We start from the raw sequence: 24,842 nt of genomic DNA, 5'->3' as shown, positions 1-24,842 counted from the left end.
GCGCTCTACTGAACCTGGCAATAAAACTTTTTCTGATTTCTGATTCTGATTCTATTAATCATTGTTTTTTATTCATTCAAAATGCAATTAAATCAATATTTTATCTTTTTTCTTTTCCTTTTTCTTTTTTTTTATCTCTTATATCCTTTTTTATAATCAATGTTTGAACTTCTTTTCCTTTCTATTGTCATGGTTTCAGTTTGTTGTCTTTTTTTTCGCTTTAGTTCTTGTTCTGTCTTGTTTGGTTCTGTTTCCTGTTTTATTTTGAAAGGTTTCCTGTCTTGTCATGTTTCTTGAGTTTTACTTCCTTTGGTCCCCATCTGCCCTAATCGTGTTCACCTGTGTCTTGTCTGCCCTGTCTGTATATAAGTCTTGTCTCTGCCTTCCTCCTGTGCTGGTCCATTAACTTCTGCTCATGTTGATCACGTCTTCTTGTCTGGCGTCCATGTCCCTTGCCATGCCACAGTAAGTTTTTGTTTTTAGTTTTGTCATCCTGCTCTGCAGCGCTTTTTGTTAGTTAAATAAACCCACTTGCCCTGAACCCGTTTGCCTCCCGTCTCTGCGCCTGGGTCCTACCTGCTCTCGAGCCTCCCCCCCACACGACATCTATACATCCAATGAAATTAAACTACAAATCAACAAACACAACTGATAACAAATGTCTCTAAAAAATGATGTGTATATTTGCAGAACCTTAAAAACACCAAACAAATAACAAATGCTTCCCAAATAAAGCACAAAAAATGGAACACAAAATGTAAAACCCAAGTTAGAAATTGCAATTTGAAAAAGATACTTTTTTCAGCAGCTTTTCAAAATCAATCACCAATTCTACTCTTCTGTGGATGAAACAAAGAACTCCAGAACAATGAAGCCATTTCTCTAAGTCTCTCTCACCTTCAGTTTTAAACAAGGTCTGTGAAAATCCACCATACATTGGTCACATGAACTCAGAGACCTGCTAAAAGTGCACAATTGTAAAAGCTCTTTTATATAGACAACTGTTTGTTTGCTTAGAGCTCTAAATATAAAAAAAAATGCTTTTCTATCACCTAGACACAGATGGAGAACCATATCAACTGGATTAATAACAGGGTGGCATGTTTAGACAACATGAAGCTGTCCATCACATTTTTGACCTAAACATGTAAACACATCCTTGGCTCTGCGGTTAGGAAATGGTATTTGGGAATCTCTTTATACCAGGAGCCAGCCTGGCCATTGGAACATCGCCACAGTGCCCATCCAGACTGGGACAGCAACGGGGTCCACTTCAGAGCCGTGAGCTGCTGTGTTTAACTCCAGCTGTCCCAGCAAGGGAGACAACTGCAGCAACATCCACTGACCAAGCTGACAAGCCCTGGCAGAAAAGATCCCCACAAGAAAAACACTGGCTCAGGCAGGCTGGTCAAAAAAAAATAGTTTTGCCATTGTCTTGCAGCTCGCAGATCAAGTGGTTTAGTTTTCCAGTAATGTCAGTCAAGAATGCAAGTTCAGATTCACAATGTTCATATTCACCATATTCAACAGACATCTCCTCCAATAGCACCTTAAAAATCCTGTGCTGTTTTGCTTTGCAGCTGAGGTTGTTTACGATTTTCAGAATAAGAGTCATTATATGTCCAGAGCCAATCACTTCTGCACATAAGGCCTGCTGGTGAATGACGCAGCAGTAATGCAGACATTTTGGAAAGTCTGGGTCAGCTTTACAGTGAGTGATGAAACCTGTTTGTCTATTGATCATAGCAGGAGTCCCATCTGCAGTCACTGCTACCAGCTTTTCTAATTGTACCTTTTTCTGCACAAAAACTCCTTCACCGTGTTATACATTTCAACTCCTCTTGTAGTTGTCTGTTAGGGCAGATGTGTCAGGAGTTCTTCTCTTGTGGAAACCAAAAGCTATGCTGTACTGTTGCCGTCCACAGACTCATCACACTGGACGTTAACCACCTGCACTTTGCAAGATCCCGGTCCAGCTAATTGGCCAAGTTATCAGACATAGCTGACACTCATCTAGACATTGTAGTGGAAATTGAATGAGTTCTATTGTTCTCATCCTTAGGGACAGTGATAGCAATTATCATCATTGCTTGAATTTTTTTCATGCTATATGCAAAAGTCTTTGTCCCTTAAGGCAACAGATTACAGCCCCCCCCCCCCCCCCCCCCCCCCCAGGCTGCTGTCGTATTAACAATAGCTTGGAGCTCCAGAATGGACAAGAAAAAACGACGAGAATGGCTCGAGCAGGGCGTTGCTCACGGGGCGGTCGCTCGTGCCATGCGGTCGCACGTGCTCGGGCCCGCTAAATGCTACTTGTAGCTTTAATTATTATTATTATTATTATTCTACCGGAAGAGTCGCCTTTTTGAGGCCTTTAACATACCCCAAAACTCACCAAATTTGGCACACACATCAGGAGTCGCGAAAAATTTCGTATTTTATAGGAGATTGGCATGGGCGCACAAAAACGGCTCGATAGCGCCACCTACAGTGACTTTTGTCCCGACGCCCCGCATACGCTTTAACGTACAAGCTTGATTTTTACAGGGCATGTTCTTCAGATGGAGACCTACAAAAAAGTCTGAAAGGACCCACCTGTCACTCGCACAGGAAGTCTGATATATTGAGGTCAATATGTCATTTTTGCTTCATTTTGGACATTTGCAGGCCTCGCTCTAGAACGAACTCCTCCTAGAGATTTTGGAATAATGACTCCAAACTTTGGTTTTGTAAACTAAACACATGTCCGATGTTAAATTGCGAAGCTTTTAAGTTTTTACGGATGTTTGTGACCGTGGCGGCGCGTCGAAAATGGAGGTCATTTTGAAAACACGCCATGAAAAGAAAAATGGCCATTACTCAGCCATGCAAAATCCAATCTGATCCAAAATTGATATGCATGATTGTAGTCTGACTCTGAACACATCAGAAGTGGAAAATCCAGAACAGGTGTAGCGCCACCTGCTGGCAAAAGGAAATGACATGTTTTACTTGGAGCATCACTGCTCCAAGTAGGATGAGCCGACACACCTCAAAATGATGTCCACCTGTTGAAAAGCCATTGAAGTTTACTCTGATAAAAAGCCATAACTTTCAATGCGGGGGTGTGGTCGTGACAGAGCGGCGAAGTTGGGCGTCTCGCCATGCACACAAAAGTTGCTCTCACGTGCACATTCCTTGTCCAATCTCACTGAAATTCAATAGAGGTGATGAGGCTTCCATTCTGAACCAATGGATATGACAATCTTGGACGAGCTCCATAGCGCCACCTAGATATTGACAAATACATTTTATGTCACATTCTGACCTATCTTTTCTCTGTGCTTTGTCCGACATTCATAAAATTACAACAGGAGATACTCACAAGGGTCTTCTCTCATCGTTTAAAGTTTCATGGGTGTACACCTGACGGTGCCTGCGCAAGCCACCGCCAAACAGGAAGTGGTTGATTGCGTTGCAGTCAGATAATTAAAAATTCATAAAAAATCAGCCGTTTGTATCACGAGGCTGAGATTTCAGAATGAGATGCCTCTTACATATCTCCAACTTAGATATACAGCACTTGCATGGGTGAACAAAAACGGCTCAATAGCGCCACCTACCATGTTTGTTTTTGAGAGCCCCGCCATGTTCTTTAACATACAAGCTTGATATTTACAGGACATGTTCATCAGATGAAAACCTACAAAAAAGTCTCTTGGGACCAAGCTGTCAGTTGCACAGGAAGTCTGCTATATTGGTGTCAATATGTCATTTTTGCTGTATTTTGGTCATTTGCAGGCCTCGTTCTAGAACGAACTCCTCCTAGAGATTTTTGAACAATGACTCCAAACTTTGGTTTTGTAAACTAAACACATGTCCGATCTTAAATTGCGAAGCTTTTAAGTTTTTACGGTTGTTTGTGACCGTGGCGGCGCGTCAAAATTTGAGGTCGTTTCGAAATCACGCCATGAAAAGAAAAATGGCCATTACTCAGCCATAAATAATCTAATCTGATCCAAATTTGTTGTGCATGATTGTAGTCTGACTTTGAACACATCTGCAGTGGAAAAATCCGAAACAGGTGTAGCGCCACCTGTTGGCAACAGGAAATGACATGTTTTACTTGGAGCATCACTGCTCCAAGTAGGATGAGCAACACACCTCAAAATGACGTCCACCTGTTGAAAAACCATTGAAGTTTACTCTGATAAAAAGCCATAACTTTCAATGCGGGGGTGTGGTCGTGACAGAGCGGCGAAGTTGGGTATCTCGCCATGCACAAATGTTGCTCTCACGTGCACATTCCTTGTCTGATCTCACTGAAATTAAATAGATTTGATGAAACTTCCATTCTGAACCCATGGATATGACAATTTTGGACGAGCTATATATGTTCATAAATGATCATGAAGCATGATCATATAATCAAGCTTCATAGGAAATCAGCCGTTTGTCTCAGGAAGCTGAGATTTCAGAATTAGATGCGTCTTACAAAGCTCCACGTTTGAAAAGCAGCACTATACATACGAGAAACATTTAACCACCTTAATCACCCTATTGTGCTGAAAGCAAATTTTTGGACATTTTGACTCAAGCAAATATTTTTATCATAACTTCTGTTTAGTTTATCAGCACCAAAATAAAAAATATTTACATTTATAAAATGAACTGGTCAACTCTAGGATTTTATTTATTCAATCTTACATCCTCAAGCTTTCATCAGTCTCCCCTGCTGCAGGAGTGGAGTTCCCCCCCCCCCCGGCTGTGTGCTCACATGTAAATTAGCCAGGAGTGGCAGACAGAAAGTAGAACAGTTAGAAAGCCTAGTTCAACACTAAAATACAGCATTTCCTTTGTTTTGTTTGTCTTTTATACATCCTTAGCACTAATCATTGCTTTTTTATTCATCCAAAATACAATTAACTTTATATTTTATCTTTTTTTTTTTTTTACAAACAAAATATATGAATGTGCTCCAAAACAAAACCCAGCCTCAGTACACTCCTACAGATGTAACATCAGACAGTAAATGTCTCTTTTATGCTTTTTTAATCAATGCTGCAACTTCTTTTCATTTCCTTTCAATACATCCAATAAAATTAAACTACAATGACAACAAACACAACATATAGCAAATGTCTCTAAGAAGATTGTGTATATACAATATGTACCACCTTTAAACACCAAATAAATAACAAATCTTTCTAATAAATCACAAAAAATGGAACACAAAATGTAAAACCCAAATTAGAAATTGCAATTTTAAAAAGATACATTTTTCAGCAGCTTTTCAAAATCAATCACATATTTTACTCTTCTGTGGATGAAACAAAGAAGTCCAGAACAATGTAGCCACTTCTCCAAAGTCTCTGTCACCTTCAGTTTTAAACAAAGTCTGTGAAAATCCATATACATTGGTCACATGTATTCAGAGACCTGCTAAAAGTGCACAATTGTAAAAGCTCTTATATAGACAACTGTTTGTTTGCTTAGAGCTCTAAATATAAAAAAATGCTTTTCTATCACCTAGACACAGATGGAGAACCATATCAACTGGATTAGTAACAGGGAACATGTTTAGGTTTAAACTTACATCAATAGACAACATGAAGCTGTTCATCACATTTTTGACCTAAACATGTAAACACATCCTTGGCTCTGCGGTTAGGAAATGGTATTTGGGAATCTCTTCATACCAGGAGCCAGCCTGAACATTGGAACATCGCCACAGTGCCCATCCAGACTGGGACAGCAACGGGGTCCACTTCACAGCCGTGAGGCTGCTGTGTTTAACTCCAGCTGTCCCAGCAAGGGAGACAACTGCAGCAACATCCACTGACCAAGCTGGCAAGCCCTGGCAGAAAAGATCCCCACAAGAAACACTGGCTCAGGCAGGCTGGTCAAAAAAAAATATAGTTTTGCCAATGTCTTGCAGCTCGCAGATCAAGTGGTTTAGTTTTCCAGTAATGTCAGTCAAAAATACAAGTTCAAATCACCATATTCATATTCAACAGACATCTCCACCAATAGCACCTTAAAAATCCTGTGCTGTTTTGCTTTGCAGCTGAGGTTTTTTATGATTTTCACAATAGGAGTCATTATGTGTCCAGAGCCAATCACTTCTGCACATAAGGCCTACTGGTGAATGACGCAGCAGTAATGCAGACATTTTGGAAAGTCTGGGTCAGCTTTACAGTGAGTGATGAAACCTGTTTGTCATCGATCATAGCAGGAGCCCCGTCTGCAGTCATGGCTACCAGCTTTTCTAATGGTACCTTTTTCTGCACAAAAACTCCTTCACCGTGTTATACATTTCAACTCCTCTTGTAGTTGTCTGTTAGGGCAGTTCTGTCAGGAGTTCTTCTCTTGATGTAAAGACAACAAAAACAAACAAACACAGCTGCGCTGCACTGTTGCTGTCTAGAGAATCTTCAAACTGGATGCAAACCACATGCGCTTTGCAAGATCCCGGTCCAGCTGATCGGCCAAGTTATCAAACATAGCTGACACTTGTCTAGACAGTGTAGTGGAAATTAGATCACTTCTATTTTTCACATCTTTAGGTACAGTGTTAATGATCATCATCATTGCTTGATTGACAACTTTTTAATTTGAAAAAGCCCTCTGGATGAGTAAATGAGCAGGTCCCTTAAGGCAACAGATTAAAGTCCCCCCCCCCCCCCCCCCCCACAGGCTGCTTTCATATTAACATTAGCTTGGAGCTCCAGAATGGACAAGAAAAAACGACGAGAATGGCTCGAGCAGGGCGTTGCTCACGGGGCGGTCGCTCGTGCCAGGCGGTCGCACGTGCTCGGGCCCGCTAAATGCTACTTGTAGCTTTAATTATTATTATTATTATTATTCTTCCGACTTTTCCGTCGCCTTTTTGAGGCCTTTAACATACCCCAAAACTCACCAAATTTTGTATACACATCAGGAGTCGCGAAAAATTTCATATTTTATAGGAGAACGGCATAGGTAAACAAAAATGGCTCGATAGCGCCACCTGCAAAATTTGTTTTCGCGAGCACCTCCATATGCTTTATAGTACAAACCTGATTTTAACAGGGCATGTTCATCGGATAGAAACCTACAAAAAAGTCTCTTGGGACCAAGCTGTCAGACGCACAGGAAGTCTCATTTTGATGACAATATGTCATTTTTGCTGTATTTTGGTCATTTGCAGGCCTCGCTCTAGAACGAACTCCTCCTAGAGATTTGAGAGTAATGACTCCAAACTTTGGTTTTGTAAACTAAACACATGTCCGATGTTAAATTGCAAAGCTTTTAAGTTTTTATGTATGTTTGTGACCATGGCGGCGCGTCAAAATTGGAGGTCGTTTCGAAAACACGCCATGAAAAGAAAAATGGCCATTACTCAGCCATGCATAATCCAATCTGATCCAAAATTGATGTGCATGATTGTAGTCTGACTCTGAACACATCTGCAGTGAAAAAATCTGGAAAAAGTGTAGCGCCACCTGCTGGCAAGAGGAAATGACATGTTTTACTTGGAGCATCACTACTCCGAGTAGGATGAGCCGACACACCTGAAAATGACGTCCACCTGTTGAAAAGCCATTGAAGTTTACTCTGACAAAAAACCATAACTTTCAATGCGGGGGTGTGGTCGTGACAGAGCGGCAAAGTTGGGCATCTCGCTATGCACACAAAAGTTGCTCTCACGTGCACATTCCTTGTCCAATCTCACTGAAATTCAATGGATATGATGAAGCTTCTATTCTGAACCCATGGATATGACAATCTTGGACGAGCTCTATAGCGCCACCTAGTTATTGCATTGGGCACATTCTGCCCTGTATTTTCTCTTTGCTTTGTCCGATGTGCATGAAATTAAAACTGGAGATACTCAGAAGGGTCCTCTCTCATCATGTAAAGTTTCATGGGTGTACACCTGACGGTGCCTGCGTAACAGGAAGTGGTCGATTATGTGCACCCAAATAATAGAAATTTATTATAAATCAGCCGTTTGTCTCAGGAAGCTGAGATTTCAGAATTAGATGCCTTTAATAACCTCCAGCTTTGATATGTAACACAATAGGGTCTATGAGAAACTTCATACTTTTTTTTCCTATGCAATTTTGGACTGAACAAAGATTTTTAGCATAAATTCTGTTTAGGTTATCAGCACCAAGAATTCAACTTTCATAGGCATTTATGTGCTACTGCTTCCTAAAAAAATTCAGAATTATTGAAGTTACAGGTGAACTTTTAGACATCATTTCATCCAAAAAGGTCCGAAAACGTCTTTTTAGGCAAAACTGCAAACACCTATTTTTTTGCATAACTTATCTTTCAAATATCAGCACAAAAAAATTAAAAACGGTAGGGATCTGTGTTTGCTGCCTTCCATATTTTTTTCAGACTTAAAAGTGTAACAGATGATTTATAAAAAATCCTTTTTCATCCAAAAACCTGTGTTAAATCTGTCTAGACTCCAAACAAACATTTTTTTATGGTAACTTATGTTTCAACAATCGACACCAATTTTCACAGACCTATAGCTAAACATGTCCCATAGCTACCTGAATATTTTCATAGATATAAAATGAACTGGTCATTCTAACATCTGGCATTCTAACATCTAACATCTTACATGTCAAAGCCTCTCTCAGCCTGGCTCTGCTGAAGGAGTCGTGTTACAACCCCGCCCACTCCTGCTGGGACCCCTGCTATGTAAATTAGCAAGCAGTGAACAGAGAGATGAGGAGTAAGAATGACCATTATTCAGGCATGCATAATCCAAAGACAGCCAGTTAAACACTGAAAGACATATTTTTTCGGTATGTCTTTCATACATCTTTAGTATTAAAAACTCTCCAAGATGAATGTGCCTGACTCCACCTGCAGGTGGATCACAGACTTCCTGACGGACAGACAGCAGTATGTGAGGCTGGGGAAGCTCGTCTCAGATACTCGGACCACAAGCACCGGATCCCCCCAGGGCTGTGTCCTTTCACCCCTGTTACTTTCCCTGTACACAAACAGCTGCACAGCTGGTCACCTGTCTGTCAAACTCCTGAAGTTTGCTGACGACACCACACTCATCGGCCTCATCTCTGACGGAGATGAGTCGGCCTACAGGAGTGAAATAGCCAGGCTGGTGTCATAGTGCAGCGCTAACAACCTGGAGCTTAATGCTCTGAAGACAGTGGAGATGACAGTGGACTTCAGGAAGGCCCCAGCCCCCCTCCCCCCTGTCATCCTCTGTGACTCCCCGGTGACCTCTGTGGAGTCCTTCTGCTTCCTGGGAACCATCATCAGCCAGGACCTCAAGTGGGAGCAGAACATCAGCTCCATCACTAAGAAGGTCCAGCAGAGGATGTACTTCCTGAGGCAGCTGAAGAAGTTTCACCTCCCTGAAAAGATGCTGGTAGACTTTTACACCGCCATCATCGAATCCACCCTCACGTCCTCCATCACAGTCTGGTTCGCTGCGGCCACGGCCAGAGACAAGGCCAAGCTGCAACGCGTCATCCACTCAGCAGAGAAGGTGATCGGCTGCCACCTCCCGTCTCTCCAGGAGCTGCACATCTCCAGGACCTGGAGGCGGGCAGCCAGGATTGTAGCCAACCCCTCTCATCCAGGACATAATCTCTTTCGGCCCCTCCCTTCTGGCAAGAGGCTCCGGTCCATCAGGACCAGGACCTCGCGCCACAAGAACAGCTTCTTCCCCACTGCAGCCAGCCTGCTGAACAGAACCCCAACTCCCCCAGGTGACCCCCCTCCCCCCCCCCGCCCACCAAAGGACTGTCGGTGCCACTTACAGGCCCCACCATCCCAGCCCATCTGTGCTCCCACTTTAATTCACCTTACTCTACTGTATATAGTGTGTTGTTGTTGTTAACTTAATTTTTAACTTATTCTTAATTGCACTATACACCAAGTCAAATTCCTCGTTTTGTAAAGTGCGCTCTACTGAACCTGGCAATAAAACTTTTTCTGATTCCTGATTCTGATTCTGATTCTATTAATCATTGTTTTTTATTCATTCAAAATGCAATTAAATCAATATTTTATCTTTTTTCTTTTCCTTTTTCTTTTTTTTTATCTCTTACATCCTTTTTTATAATCAATGTTTGAACTTCTTTTCCTTTCTATTGTCATGGTTTCAGTTTGTTGTCTTTTTTTTCGTTTTAGTTCTTGTTCTGTCTTGTTTGGTTCTGTTTCCTGTTTTATTTTGAAAGGTTTCCTGTCTTGTCATGTTTCTTGAGTTTTACTTCCTTTGGTCCCCATCTGCCCTAATCGTGTTCACCTGTGTCTTGTCTGCCCTGTCTGTATATAAGTCTTGTCTCTGCCTTCCTCCTGTGCTGGTCCATTAACTTCTGCTCATGTTGATCACGTCTTCTTGTCTGGCGTCCATGTCCCTTGCCATGCCACAGTAAGTTTTTGTTTTTAGTTTTGTCATCCTGCTCTGCAGCGCTTTTTGTTAGTTAAATAAACCCACTTGCCCTGAACCCGTTTGCCTCCCGTCTCTGCGCCTGGGTCCTACCTGCTCTCGAGCCTCCCCCCCACACGACATCTATACATCCAATGAAATTAAACTACAAATCAACAAACACAACTGATAACAAATGTCTCTAAAAAATGATGTGTATATTTGCAGAACCTTAAAAACACCAAACAAATAACAAATGCTTCCCAATTAAAGCACAAAAAATGGAACACAAAATGTAAAACCCAAGTTAGAAATTGCAATTTGAAAAAGATACTTTTTTCAGCAGCTTTTCAAAATCAATCACCAAATCTACTCTTCTGTGGATGAAACAAAGAACTCCAGAACAATGAAGCCATTTCTCTAAGTCTCTCTCACCTTCAGTTTTAAACAAGGTCTGTGAAAATCCACCATACATTGGTCACATGAACTCAGAGACCTGCTAAAAGTGCACAATTGTAAAAGCTCTTTTATATAGACAACTGTTTGTTTGCTTAGAGCTCTAAATATAAAAAAAATGCTTTTCTATCACCTAGACACAGATGGAGAACACTATCAACTGGATTAATAACAGGGTGGCATGTTTAGACAACATGAAGCTGTCCATCACATTTTTGACCTAAACATGTAAACACATCCTTGGCTCTGCGGTTAGGAAATGGTATTTGGGAATCTCTTTATACCAGGAGCCAGCCTGGCCACTGGAACATCGCCACAGTGCCCATCCAGACTGGGACAGCAATGGGGTCCACTTCAGAGCCGTGAGCTGCTGTGTTTAACTCCAGCTGTCCCAGCAAGGTAGACAACTGCAGCAACATCCACTGACCAAGCTGACAAGCCCTGGCAGAAAAGATCCCCACAAGAAAAACACTGGCTCAGGCAGGCTGGTCAAAAAAAAATAGTTTTGCCATTGTCTTTCAGCTCGCAGATCAAGTGGTTTAGTTTTCCAGTAATGTCAGTCAAGAATGCAAGTTCAGATTCACAATGTTCATATTCACCATATTCAACAGACATCTCCTCCAATAGCACCTTAAAAATCCTGTGCTGTTTTGCTTTGCAGCTGAGGTTGTTTACGATTTTCAGAATAAGAGTCATTATATGTCCAGAGCCAATCACTTCTGCACATAAGGCCTGCTGGTGAATGACGCAGCAGTAATGCAGACATTTTGGAAAGTCTGGGTCAGCTTTACAGTGAGTGATGAAACCTGTTTGTCTATTGATCATAGCAGGAGTCCCATCTGCAGTCACTGCTACCAGCTTTTCTAATGGTATCTTTTTCTGCACAAAAACTCCTTCACCGTGTTATACATTTCAACTCCTCTTGTAGTTGTCTGTTAGGGCAAATGTGTCAGGAGTTCTTCTCTTGTGGAAACCAAAAGCTATGCTGTACTGTTGCCGTCCACAGACTCATCACACTGGACGTTAACCACCTGCACTTTGCAAGATCCCGGTCCAGCTAATTGGCCAAGTTATCAGACATAGCTGACACTCATCTAGACATTGTAGTGGAAATTGAATGAGTTCTATTGTTCTCATCCTTAGGGACAGTGATAGCAATTATCATCATTGCTTGAATTTTTTTCATGCTATATGCAAAAGTCTTTGTCCCTTAAGGCAACAGCATGTTCTTCAGATGGAGACCTACAAAAAAGTCTGAAAGGACCCACCTGTCACTCGCACAGGAAGTCTGATATATTGAGGTCAATATGTCATTTTTGCTTCATTTTGGACATTTGCAGGCCTCGCTCTAGAACGAACTCCTCCTAGAGATTTTGGAGTAATGACTCCAAACTTTGGTTTTGTAAACTAGACACATGTCCGATGTTAAATTGCGAAGCTTTTAAGTTTTTACGGATGTTTGTGACCGTGGCGGCGCGTCGAAAATGGAGGTCATTTTGAAAACACGCCATGAAAAGAAAAATGGCCATTACTCAGCCATGCAAAATCCAATCTGATCCAAAATTGATATGCATGATTGTAGTCTGACTCTGAACACATCAGAGGTGGAAAAATCCAGAACAGGTGTAGCGCCACCTGCTGGCAAAAGGAAATGACATGTTTTACTTGGAGCATCACTGCTCCGAGTAGGATGAGCCGACACACCTCAAAATGATGTCCACCTGTTGAAAAGCCATTGAAGTTTACTCTGATAAAAAGCCATAACTTTCAATGCGGGGGTGTGGTCGTGACAGAGCGGTGAAGTTGGGCGTCTCGCCATGCACAGAAAAGTTGCTCTCACGTGCACATTCCTTGTCCAATCTCACTGAAATTCAATAGAGGTGATGAGGCTTCCATTCTGAACCAATGGATATGACAATCTTGGACGAACTCCATAGCGCCACCTAGATATTGACAAATACATTTATGTCACATTCTGACCTATCTTTTCTCTGTGCTTTGTCCGACATTCTAAAAATTACAGCAGGAGATACTCATAAGGGTCTTCTCTCATTGTGTAAAGTTTCATGGGTGTACACCTGACGGTGCCTGCGCAAGCCACCACCAAACAGGAAGTGGTTGATTGCGTTGCAGTCAGATAATTAAAAATTCATAAAAAATCAGCCGTTTGTATCACGAGGCTTAGATTTCAGAATGAGATGCCTCATAAATATCTCCAACTTAGATATACAGCACTTGCATGGGTGAACAAAAACGGCTCAATAGCGCCACCTACCATGTTTGTTTTTGAGAGCCCCGCCATGTTCTTTAACATACAAGCTTGATTTTTACAGGACATGTTCATCAGATGGAGACCTACAAAAAAGTCTCTTGGTACCAAGCTGTCAGTTGCACAGCAAGTCTGCTATATTGATGTCAATATGTCATTTTTGCTCTATTTTGGTCATTTGCAGGCCTCGTTCTAGAACGAACTCCTCCTAGAGATTTTTGAACAATGACTCCAAACTTTGGTTTTGTAAACTAGACACATGTCCAATATTAAATTGCGAAGCTTTTAAGTTTTTACGGTTGTTTGTGACCGTGGCGGCGCGTCAAAATTTGAGGTCGTTTCGAAATCACGCCATGAAAAGAAAAATGGCCATTACTCAGCCATAAATAATCTAATCTGATCCAAATTTGTTGTGCATGATTGTAGTCTGACTTTGAACACATCTGCAGTCGAAAAATCCGAAACAGGTGTAGCGCCACCTGTTGGCAACAGGAAATGAAATGTTTTACTTGGAGCATCACTGCTCCAAGTAGGATGAGCCGACACACCTCAAAATTACGTCCACCTGTTGAAAAACCATTGAAGTTTACTCTGATATAAAACATATCTTTCAACGCAGGTGTGTGGTCTTGACAGAGCGGCAAAGTTGGGCGTCTCGCCATGCACAAATGTTGCTCTCATGTGCACATTCCTTGTCCAATCTCACTGAATTTCAATGGATATGATGAAGCTTCCATTCTGAACCCATGGATATGACAACTTTGGACGAGCTCTATAGCGCCACCTAGTTATTGCATGGGGCACATTCTGCCCTGTATTTTCTATGTGCTTTTTCCGATGTGCATGAAATAGAAACTGGAGATACTCAGAAGGCTCTTCTCTCATCATCTCAAGTTTCATGGCTGTACATCTGAAGGTGCCTGCGTAAGGCACTGCCAAACAGGAAGTGGTCGATTCCGTTGCAGTCATATAATCAAGCTTTATAGGAAATCAGCCGTTTGTCTCAGGAAGCTGAGATTTCAGAATTAGATGCGTCCTACAAAGCTTCACGTTTGAAAAGCAGCACTATACGTAGGAGAAACATTTAACCACCTTAATCACCCTATTGTGCTAAAAGCAAATTTTTGGACATTTTGACTCAAGCAAATATTTTTATCATAACTTCTGTTTAGTTTATCAGCACCAAAATAAAAAATATTTACATTTATAAAATGAACTGGTCAACTCTAGGATTTTATTTATTCAATCTTACATCCTCAAGCTTTTCATCAGTCTCCCCTGCTGCAGGAGTGGAGTTAGCCCCCCCCCCCCCCCCCCCCAACCCCCGGCTGTGTGCTCACATGTAAATTAGCCAGGAGTGGCAGACAGAAAGTAGAACAGTTAGAAAGCCTAGTTCAACACTAAAATACAGCAATTTCCTTTGTTTTGTTTGTCTTTTATACATCCTTAGCACTAATCATTGCTTTTTTATTCATCCAAAATACAATTAACTTTATATTTTATCTTTTTTTTTATTTTTTTACAAACAAAACATATGAATGTGCTCCAAAACAAAACCCAGCCTCAGTACACTCCTACAGATGTAACATCAGACAGTAAATGTCTCGTATGCTTTTTTTAATCAATGCTGCAACTTCTTTTCATTTCCTTTCAATACATCCAATAAAATTAAACTACAATGACAACAAACACAACATATAGCAAATGTCTCTAAGAAGATTGTGTATATACAATATGTACCACCTTTAAACACCAAATAAATAACAAATCTTTCTAATAAAATCACAAAAAATGGAACACAAAATGTAAAACCCAAATTAGAAATTGCAATTTTAAAAAGATACATTTTTCAGCAGCTTTTCAAAATCAATCACATATTTTACTATTCTGTGGATGAAACAAAGAAGTCCAGAATAATGTAGCCACTTCTCCAAAGTCTCTGTAACCTTCAGTTTTAAACAAAGTCTGTGAAAATCCACCATACATTGGTCACATGTATTCAGAGACCTGCTAAAAGTGCACAATTGTAAAAGCTCTTTTATATAGACAACTGTTTGTTTGCTTAGAGCTCTAAATATAAAAAAATGCTTTTCTATCACCTAGACACAGGTGGAGAACCACAACAACTGGATTAGTAACAGGGTGGCATGTTTAGGTTTAAACTTACATCAATAGACAACATCAAGCTGTTCATCACATTTTTGACCTAAACATGTAAACACATCCTTGGCTCTGCGGTTAGGAAATGGTAATTGGGAATCTCTTCATACCAGGAGCCAGCCTGAACATTGGAACATCACCACAGTGCCCATCCAGACTGGGACAGCAACGGGGTCCACTTCACAGCCGTGAGGCTGCTATGTTTAACTCCAGCTGTCCCAGCAAGGGAGACAACTGCAGCAACATCCACTGACCAAGCCGGCAAGCCCTGGCAGAAAAGATCCCCACAAGAAAAACACTGGCTCAGGCAGGCTGGTCAATAAAAAAATATAGTTTTGCCAATGTCTTGCAGCTCGCAGATCAAGTGGTTTAGTTTTCCAGTAATGTCAGTCAAGAATACAAGTTCAGATTCACCATATTCATATTCACCATATTCAGCAGATATCTCCACCAATAGCACCTTAAAAATCCTGTTCTGTTTTGCTTTGCAGCTGAGGTTCTTTTCATGATTTTCACAATAGGAGTCATTATGTGTCCAGAGCCAATCACTTCTGCACATAAGGCCTACTGGTGAATGACGCAGCAGTAATGCAGACATTTTGGAAAGTCTGGGTCAGCTTTACAGCTTACAGTGAGTGATGAAACCTGTCTGCAGTCACTGCTACTGGCTTTTCTAATGGTACCTTTTTCTGCACAAAAACTCCTTCACCGTGTTATACATTTCAACTCCTCTTGTAGTTGTCTGTTAGGGCAGATGTGTCAGGAGTTCTTCTCTTGTGGAAACCAAAGGCTATGCTGTACTGTTGCCGTCCACAGACTCACACTGGACGTAAACCCTCTGCACTTTGCAAGATCCCGGTCCAGCTAATTGGCCAAGTTATCAGACATAGCTGACACTCATCTAGACATTGTAGTGGAAATTGAATGAGTTCTATTGTTCTCATTCTTAGGAACAGTGATAGCAATTATCATCATTGCTTGTTTCTTAATCTGAAAAAAACCTTCTTCTACTTGATGAGAAATTGAGCAGGTCTAAACGAGGCTTAGATTTAAGAATTTTTTTCATGCTATTTGCAAAAGTCTTTGTCCTTTAAGGAAACAGATTACAGTCCCCCCTTCCCCCCCCCTCACAGGCTGCTGTCATATTAACATTATCTTGGAGCTCCAGAATGGACAAGAAAAAACAACGAGAATGGCTCGAGCAGGGCGTTGCTCACGGGGCGGTCGCTCGTGCCAGGCGGTGGCACGTGCTCGGGCCCGCTAAATGCTACTTGTAGCTTTAATTTTATTTGAACATTTAGGTAGCAAGTTAAAGCACATATCAAGACTGGCTCACAGTGACCGAACTGGCCGGTGTTTATTCACCCTCTGGCTTTGAGCATGTCACCGGACACCTGTGTTTCAACGGGAATTAAAGCAGTGACATTTCCACATCAGCCACTCTTTCCTACAACCTCATGTCAGGAGAGGTTAAACTGTCTGACCAGAGCTTTGCCCCATTCACAGAGCTATGCTCAGGCTTCTTTCATTGCTCCATCAATCGTTTAAAAAAGTTCAAACTACCAAGTGTGCAGACTTTCTGCTTCAGGCTAGTCATATACAGTGAAACAAATCATTCTAATCTGCTAAACAAAATCATCTTAATATAGTTTCCTTACTTGTTTTTTTTTCTCTCTATTGTTTTATTAAAACAAAAGTAAAACCTTGTCGATTGGGTTGGAGGGAATTTATTTACTGAAACTTTGATTGATTTATGACAGAATATTTTAATACTGTATTCACATAACCCAGCAGCAGACATTTTATAAACTTTAATTTATCATTCTTTCTATTTTATTATTTTTCAGAGAACATTTTCCTCTACAAATAAAATGTCCACCTTACCCCTCACTAGATAAAAATGTCATCTGCCCCAAATCCTGTCCATCAAAGCAAAATTGAAGGGTCTTAGAGCTAATTTTTTTTTTTTTTTTTTTTTTTTTTTTTTTTTTTTTTCTTTAGAGCTAATCCTTGATGTACTTCAGCCTTGAACTTCTCTCACACACTTAAACACATTTACCCACCGTTTTACAGCTCTCATGACCTGTCACAGTTCTCTGCCACTCCAGATGTCTTTATACCAAACTGTCATGCCATGAAGCTCAACTGTTGCTCTTACAGGATCTTAAGTCTGTCAGAACTTGTAGTTTCCACAGTATTTTCATCTCATTTGTTTTTAGAAATGCGCTCCAGTGTACTTGATATGACCAGTAACCCATCTCTCAATGTCATTTGATGTTGGAAAGCCCATGTTGGCAAATTTCTGGCTGTTCTAGTTTAAAACAACACATTTCTCCCTAACAACAAATTAAAAGTGATGTGGAATATGCCAGATTGTGCAAAATCACTTCCAGTACAGTTTAATCGTTTGAAGGGGGGGTGTTATAGCTTGCTAATCAAAATTGCATTAGGATAGTTCAGACTTATTTGTTTCAACTTGCCCAAGGTTGCTTAACTAACACTGAGCAATCGTAAAAAGATAGAAAGTAGCTTTACCCCTAGGCTGTCTTCCTGTCTGTGCTGGATCCAGTTGTGTCCAGTATCACTGAACAACAACAGGTAAGCCGTCACCCAATCAGAGCTGCCATAGCGACCTTGCGTGGCAACAGCAGTGATTTGCGTTCTCCTCCCCAGATCCACCTCCAACCACTGGTGTCTGTCTAAGAACTGTGGAGACCATCCTCCCGCTCCTGAATGAAAGACAGAGACAAAAACAATTTTGTTTTACAGTTTGATTTACATTCAAGAATCTAAGAACCTAATTGGAGCACCACACATGTTGGGGGTAAAGTTAATCCACACATTAAAGTGCATTGAAGTAATGTAATCTCTTCCGACAGGATGGATCCAATCTACATTTGCGCAAGCGTGTGTTCAATGAGGACTCAGGAGGAAGCATATAGCTAATCCACTGGCATAAAATGGAATAAATTACTTCTTTATTCACTCAAAATAAAATGTTTAAATTGCTAATTATGGTTTGCAGCCAACAGTTTGTGTTGAACATTTTGAAGGCCACAGCTTGAGCAGCTCTACATGATTCCCGGCTTCATAAAGCAACCAGCATTTTGAAAATGTGCACCAAAATCATTTAAAATCGTGTTATTCATATTTCTACACAAACGTGATGGAGATCACTGAGCTGGAACATTTGTCTTTCACATAATGATTTGCAGACCATGACCAGGCCTCTTAGGAATAACGGGTTCTGTTTTAGTCATGACAGCAGCTGCTGCAGCAGCTGGAGAGGACGACAGGGACATGCAGTTTTTGATTTGTTTGCAGTATGTTCATGTTGTCACAAAATCAGAACCTTCTTACATTGCAGTCTCCAAACAAAAAAATAAAATAAACAAACAGATTGTGAAAAGAATCAATAAAAATGATAAGACATTTTAAATCCAAGTAAAGGGAAATTATACACCATAATAAAACCTAATTACTATGCAAAGGAAATTCATGATAGAAATCCATGCTCTTTACACTTGATATATTTTTAATGAGAACTTAAACATTCCTACCAAACCATAAAAAAATTGTAATTTCTTTAAGTTTCCTTTGTTCCATTCTTTATGAATATTACTTACAAAGGCAGTGATTTTTTCAAAAAACAAACATATTTACTAAAGTATTTGCAGAGGCTTTCTGCCAGTTTTATTCAAAAGCACTCTTGAAGAGAAAATGAAAACACCAAACCAGCACCATTCTCATATATATATGATATAACTTTATTCGACATTTATTTCATTTCATTAAAAAAAAGAAAATCAAGGGGATTTAAATTATTTCACTGACATTTTATCCCGCTTTTTCCCTTAATGGAGGCAAATGTTCATTAAGGTTTGCTGAAAACACAATGCTCACATGTCCAGGTAGTGTGACTATAAACTATTCTCCTGCATAAGGAAAATAAGGAGAAAGCAAAATGAAAAAAATGATTAAAAAAAAAAACTTTTCTTCAAGGAAAGTTAAAAAGCCTGTTTAGCTCCACCTTTTTTTTTGTACAGCAAAGACGACATTGATTTTCTAAAGTGTGCACTTACACTTTCACAGTGTCCCTAATTTAAGTATTAAATTCGTTTTCTTGGCTTTTTAATAAAAGAAAAAGTGTGTGTGTGTGTTTCAAAACAGATGCTTCAGCAAAAAACCATGCAGGCAAAAAAGCAGCCGGCTTTGAACAATGGAAGGTCTCCGTTTTAAATTAACCTCAACAAGCAGACCAGCTGGAAATAGAAGACACTCCACAAGCCCCAGGCTGAACAGTCTCAGCTGTGTTATGGGTCACATTATACAATTTGTTCCCGGTGGTTTTTATCTGTGAAAACAAGCTTTTACAGATGATTGTTGAGTTGGGGAATGGACGTAGAAACAGGATAGAGCCAAAGTCACACAGATTTCTGCTGTCTTACAGTAGTTAACCTTTTCTCATACACTTAAAAAAACTCACTCATTCATTTCTAGGCTGTTTACATTCCTGACACAAAGCTGTGTGAAAGAGGGTGGAAAAACACAATTATGAAGCAACGTAAAAAAGATGAATACACTTCTACGAGATACCATACTGAATACTGAGCAGGGTATATCTATATGTATGTGAGTCTGTGTTCATGAATGCAGGTGTGTGTTTAATGAAAAGAAGGTGCTGAGTCAGGACAAATGCAACCTCTGGTACCATATGGAGGCATTTCTCCCTATCAAGCACACAAGCACAAACCTGTAAAGCTGTATCTGTAAAAAACAAGGACATTTCAGACCAAGTATTACAATGACATTTCTATGTATAAAGCAGGATCACACTAAATTTGCTCTATTTCACTTCAAACATGGCGTGAATGTGAAATGAACAGTTCTGAAACCCAAATGCGCTGTTGTCTGGTTGATAAGACACCGCTTGTGCAGGTTGATGCAGACAGTTGTAAATATTTGCAGCTGACTTAACACACATCAGTGGTCTCCACCAAGGTAAAAATGCACAGCTTTTCCCCGATGCATATGTTTGCAACAACCATGATAATTTTTTTAAATCATTTTCAGGTTTATAATTTGTTTTGAGGTAAAGAAATGCAGTGTACATTTAAATGACTGTATTTGGACAAAATGACTTGGGGCTAAGTTAGTTTTGGCTGGGGTCATTCTCTCTCCTTTGGCTGCTCCTCATACTTGCCACAGCGGCAGCTAAAGGCCAGAACTAATAAGTACCTCAGTAAGAGACATGAACACTGACAGCACAACTGAAGAGAGCAGTCATGGTGACCTTTACTCATTATAGCAAGATTGAAGGGACAAGAAGAGAATTACACTGACACAGGAATGGCAGAGAGAGCATAACAGAGCTAAGCAGATCAATTGACATCTACAGGACTGCAGAGAAGCTGAGAATAGAGGGTTGCAAGGTTGATGATATAAAAGAACATGTAACATGTATGGATGAGGACATGGTATCCCATTACATGACGTGAATAAAGATAATGTTGGCAGGGCTAGGATTCATCTGTCTTGCGATGACATGACACAAAATGACGTGACATTTGACAGAGAAAATATAAAATGACAAGACATCGTATAAAATGAGACGATAAGAAAAAACTGTAGACTAAATGAGTTGAGATGATGAAAATCTTTTAAAAGGCAGTGCACATGTAGATCATCTGAAAAATAAAAGTGGCACCCCCAGTAACACCCAGGTTAAATTATTGACTTTATAGGAGAGCTGGACTGATTGATCCCCCCCGTTCCAATTATTTTTGTCAGAATAATAATTCTTGCTCTACTACCTTTTTTTTTATGTCATTGCTAATCCTAATTTTGTCTACATGAAGTGTAAAAAATCTATCACTCCTAAGCACAAGTTTTTCAAGTTACAAACTAAACAATCAAATGCCTCAATATAAGTGGCTGTTCTCCAATCAAACATTGGAAATGTTCAACAAATTTTGTGTTGCCCACTTTTAGTGGAATGGGTGTGGACTTTCAAAAAGCTCACACCTAATTGGCGCAAGTGGTATCCATAGACATGTTGACTCATACCGATTTAGACCAATAACCACTAACAAATGATGTCTGGTTCCAACATGTCGGCATCTATTTCGGGAAAAACGCAAACTGAACTGACTTCATTTAGTTGGAGCGGAAAGCAATAATACTCAGTCTGTAGCAATAATACTCAGTCTGTCTTATAAAGTGAATATGTTGAAAACCGTCTAAAAAAGGACTCGAGTCATGTTTGACAAATTGTTCATCAATTTTTGTTGTTATAATTTTTTTATCATTACTATTATTATTACTATTTATTTTTATTTTTTTAAATCATCCTGACAACACATACTTTAACCATCATGTAACAGTTTAAGTCATGAGTAAAGTAGCTTTGCTCTGATTGGCATTTAAATTACCATACATTACTACAACCAATTATTTCATAAGGATAATGGGAATTTTGGGAGTAATTACATGGATGTTCTCACAGACGGGTGCTCTAAAGTTGTAAAAGTGGATTTAAAGATAATTCTTTCCAGCATAAAAGTTTGAATGACACATTTTAATGAAACATTTTGTTCCCTGTCCACTTGAAGAAGACCCCAATCAAGGAGGGAACAAAAGTCTGACAAAAATACGCCACTTGGAGCTGATGTTAATATTCCAAGTGATGTTCTGCCAACTGATCTAAATGAAGGTTCAATTCTCATTTAAGCTAATCACACAAACGACTGACAGTATAAAAAGCTCTAACCTGATTTATTCCACACTTCCAGTGGAGTTTGTGATGAAAATGCAGCTTGTTCTATAATGCATTATATGTATGTATATATTGCAGCAAAAAATTTCAACGTTTATTTACTTAATTATTTTGAAAATACTTGTTAGACGCAGCACAATGTCACCATGTTTGCAGTGTGCGCATGTGCAGGATATAGATGCGCTTTCGATGTGTATGCCATCACGTTTCTTTTCTTGCTCTAGCTGCCTCAGAAGAAAGTACAAAAGATAAAAATATACGCTGTCCAGGGTTAATAAAGTTGCCAAAAAAAAGACAAAGTCTTGTCTATTTTCAAGGGTGCAACTTATACCCAGCCTGAATTGGTATAAACTACGTTCATATGGAAGTGCAAACATTGCGGATTTATTTCAGCGTCACCTAAATGTAGCTGGGGTAAGTGACACATGCAATCATGAACAAGACTTTTACCAGCTATATATGTTTCCAACATTTAAAAAGTTTTAGCTTGAAATGTATTTGCAGAGGTTGTACTTGTATTTGAATTGTATTTAGTTCATGGTTTCTCACTAGAGAAAATGCATGACTATTGCTGCCAGATATATACGAAACACAGCATCTTCTAAAAAAACGCTAATAATAGTTTACAGGAAAAGATTTGAAATTCTCCATTTTTGTGATAAAAGATGAGCAGCTAAACCATCAATCATGAAAATATAATCGATGACAATATGAACACAAGCGATTCCAAATGAGTTCTTGAGACTTGATTTTGAGAGGATTTCTAAGAACCCACCACTTTTCTGCTAGGCAATGGGGAGGACACGAGTAATTTCAGTGCCATAAGTTCACAATTACTTGGAGACACAACAAAATGCAAGACAATGCTCACATTTGTGCCAATCCTCACACTCAATTCTATTTTAGTGATTGTTCCTGAATGTTTATCATTTTTATGCCTTTGTGGCAGATTTCATACATTAATATAAAAGCCTAAGACATGATGGCAGGATGGTGCACGATGGAGAGAAAATGACATTTCAAAACATGTAGCCTTCAGAATGCCATCCTTGTGTCCCACATCTACCAGAATATTGGTTTGAGCATTGCTTTAGAAGCCTATCTATTCAAGATAATGCAGCCAAGCCAACATGAGGACTTCGACAGATTGAAAGTTTTCTTTTAAGATGACAAAATGAATATATCAAACAATTCCGATGGGTGGAATCATATGTAAAATGTGCCTCCCTCTCCTTCATATAGGAGCATGCTTGTAACAGACTGCACAGATATTGTTTTGATCCCCTATAAAAATTGAATTGTGTGGGTTTTCAAATAGATCTGCTTTTCCAGTACTCCATATTGCAGGTCTGGCCCTTTAAAAAAAGTCACAATATTGGCAAGGTATAGTTCTTAATAAATAACGGCTGTGATAGACTCTAGCCTCACTACAACCCAGAACTGGAAGGAGAAAATGTAGAAACTAGATGCATAATAGGAGACTTGTTTTTTTTTTAATCTTTGAATCTGAAAAATGTCATAAAACTTGAAATGGGCATTATTTATCTTCGCAATATTTAAACATATTACCGTAGCAAAAAATATTGCCAAAACATAAAATAAAAGAAAATACAGTCTACACGAAAATTTGTGCATGTGACACGATTTAAGAAGTTTAATGTAAACTAGTAAGGATACATCATAGTAGTAGGTTTAGGGGCTGTCATCTGGACTGAGTTTTTAAAGGATACAGAATTTAAATAGAGCACTACTCCAATGGGTGTTAATATCAAGAAACATAGAAAGATAATTTATTTATGGAGGTTGTAGCTTAATTTAGTCACGCTCAAAATTTTGAAACTTGTTAAGTTTAAAAAGTAAACTCAATGGATACGTAATATAAAAAGACCTGGGTAGTAACAGCAGAAATTAGACCACATTCATCCAAAACTTTTAGTTATCGTTTTCCAACTTTCTCAAAACTAGTGCATTTCAGCACTAGTAAATATGTCATTGCTGCCAATCAAACTTGATTTATGTGGGCCAACATCAAGAAAACTATCAGGAAGTTATTTTGGATGCTCCTTCCTGGCTCAGAGCACAAGCCAAAAATGTCTGGTGTCTTGAGGTGATGTGACTTTTCATGAAAAAGGGAATGAGCATAGAACAAAAACTTTAAAGTAAATCATTGAGGGTTTGAAAAGAGTTCATGTATTGCCCCTGATAAAACTCCAACATAATCAGCAATCACAATAAGACTTTTGAAAGGTTTCACAGCAAGCAGCCACACGTCACCAGGGTCATCTAAATTTGGAGCATCTAAATTTGGAGCAGATTTTAACTCGGCATCTGCCTTTCAGCTAACATTAAAATTAGTTCTAAATGGTAAACGCTGTGAAAAGTTAGTCAAATTTGGCATTCTTTAAAAGATGAAAGACATAGCAGTCATTTCAATAGATATTCAAAATCTTTCAAGTGGACACAAAAATAAAGTAACACCAATTGAAGTTAAAGATGATGGAAAAAAAACACATCATGTACATTGTGAAACTGATGACAAAATAGACTTCTTGTTCAGCAATTCGTTTGTTTCAGTGGGTTTAGAACATTTCATATGTCAGCATTTTTTTCTGTAAGTTTCTGTTGATTGTAAGTTCAAACAAAATGGTTGAACTGGCAGAATGTAGTTTCTTTTTTTCCAAGTTCACCATTGCTGTACCAGATTAGAGTAATATTTTTTTTTTTACTTTTTCGTATTGTAAAAAATGGACAGCCTTAATATTATTGTTGAATAACCAGACACAACTAAATATTTGTGGCAT

At 39.5% G+C, this 24,842-nt stretch overlaps 1 protein-coding gene across 1 annotated transcript in view; it reads right to left on the bottom strand.

Annotated features, from left to right (window-relative positions):
• LOC105357257 (contactin-associated protein-like 3) overlaps positions 1 to 24,842 on the bottom strand; it is a 62,332-nt gene that overhangs the window by 17,890 nt on the left and 19,600 nt on the right. The window contains exon 3 of the mRNA XM_023953860.1: positions 17,802 to 17,995. Coding sequence (XP_023809628.1) covers positions 17,802 to 17,995 — 194 coding nt within the window. The remainder of the gene's footprint in view (positions 1 to 17,801; positions 17,996 to 24,842) is intronic.

Source organism: Oryzias latipes, chromosome 4, assembly GCF_002234675.1.
Source record: "Oryzias latipes chromosome 4, ASM223467v1".
Taxonomy (NCBI): Eukaryota; Metazoa; Chordata; class Actinopteri; order Beloniformes; family Adrianichthyidae; genus Oryzias; species Oryzias latipes.
The sequence above is the reverse complement of the archived record's forward strand: the minus strand, read 5'-3'. Positions and strand labels throughout refer to the sequence as shown.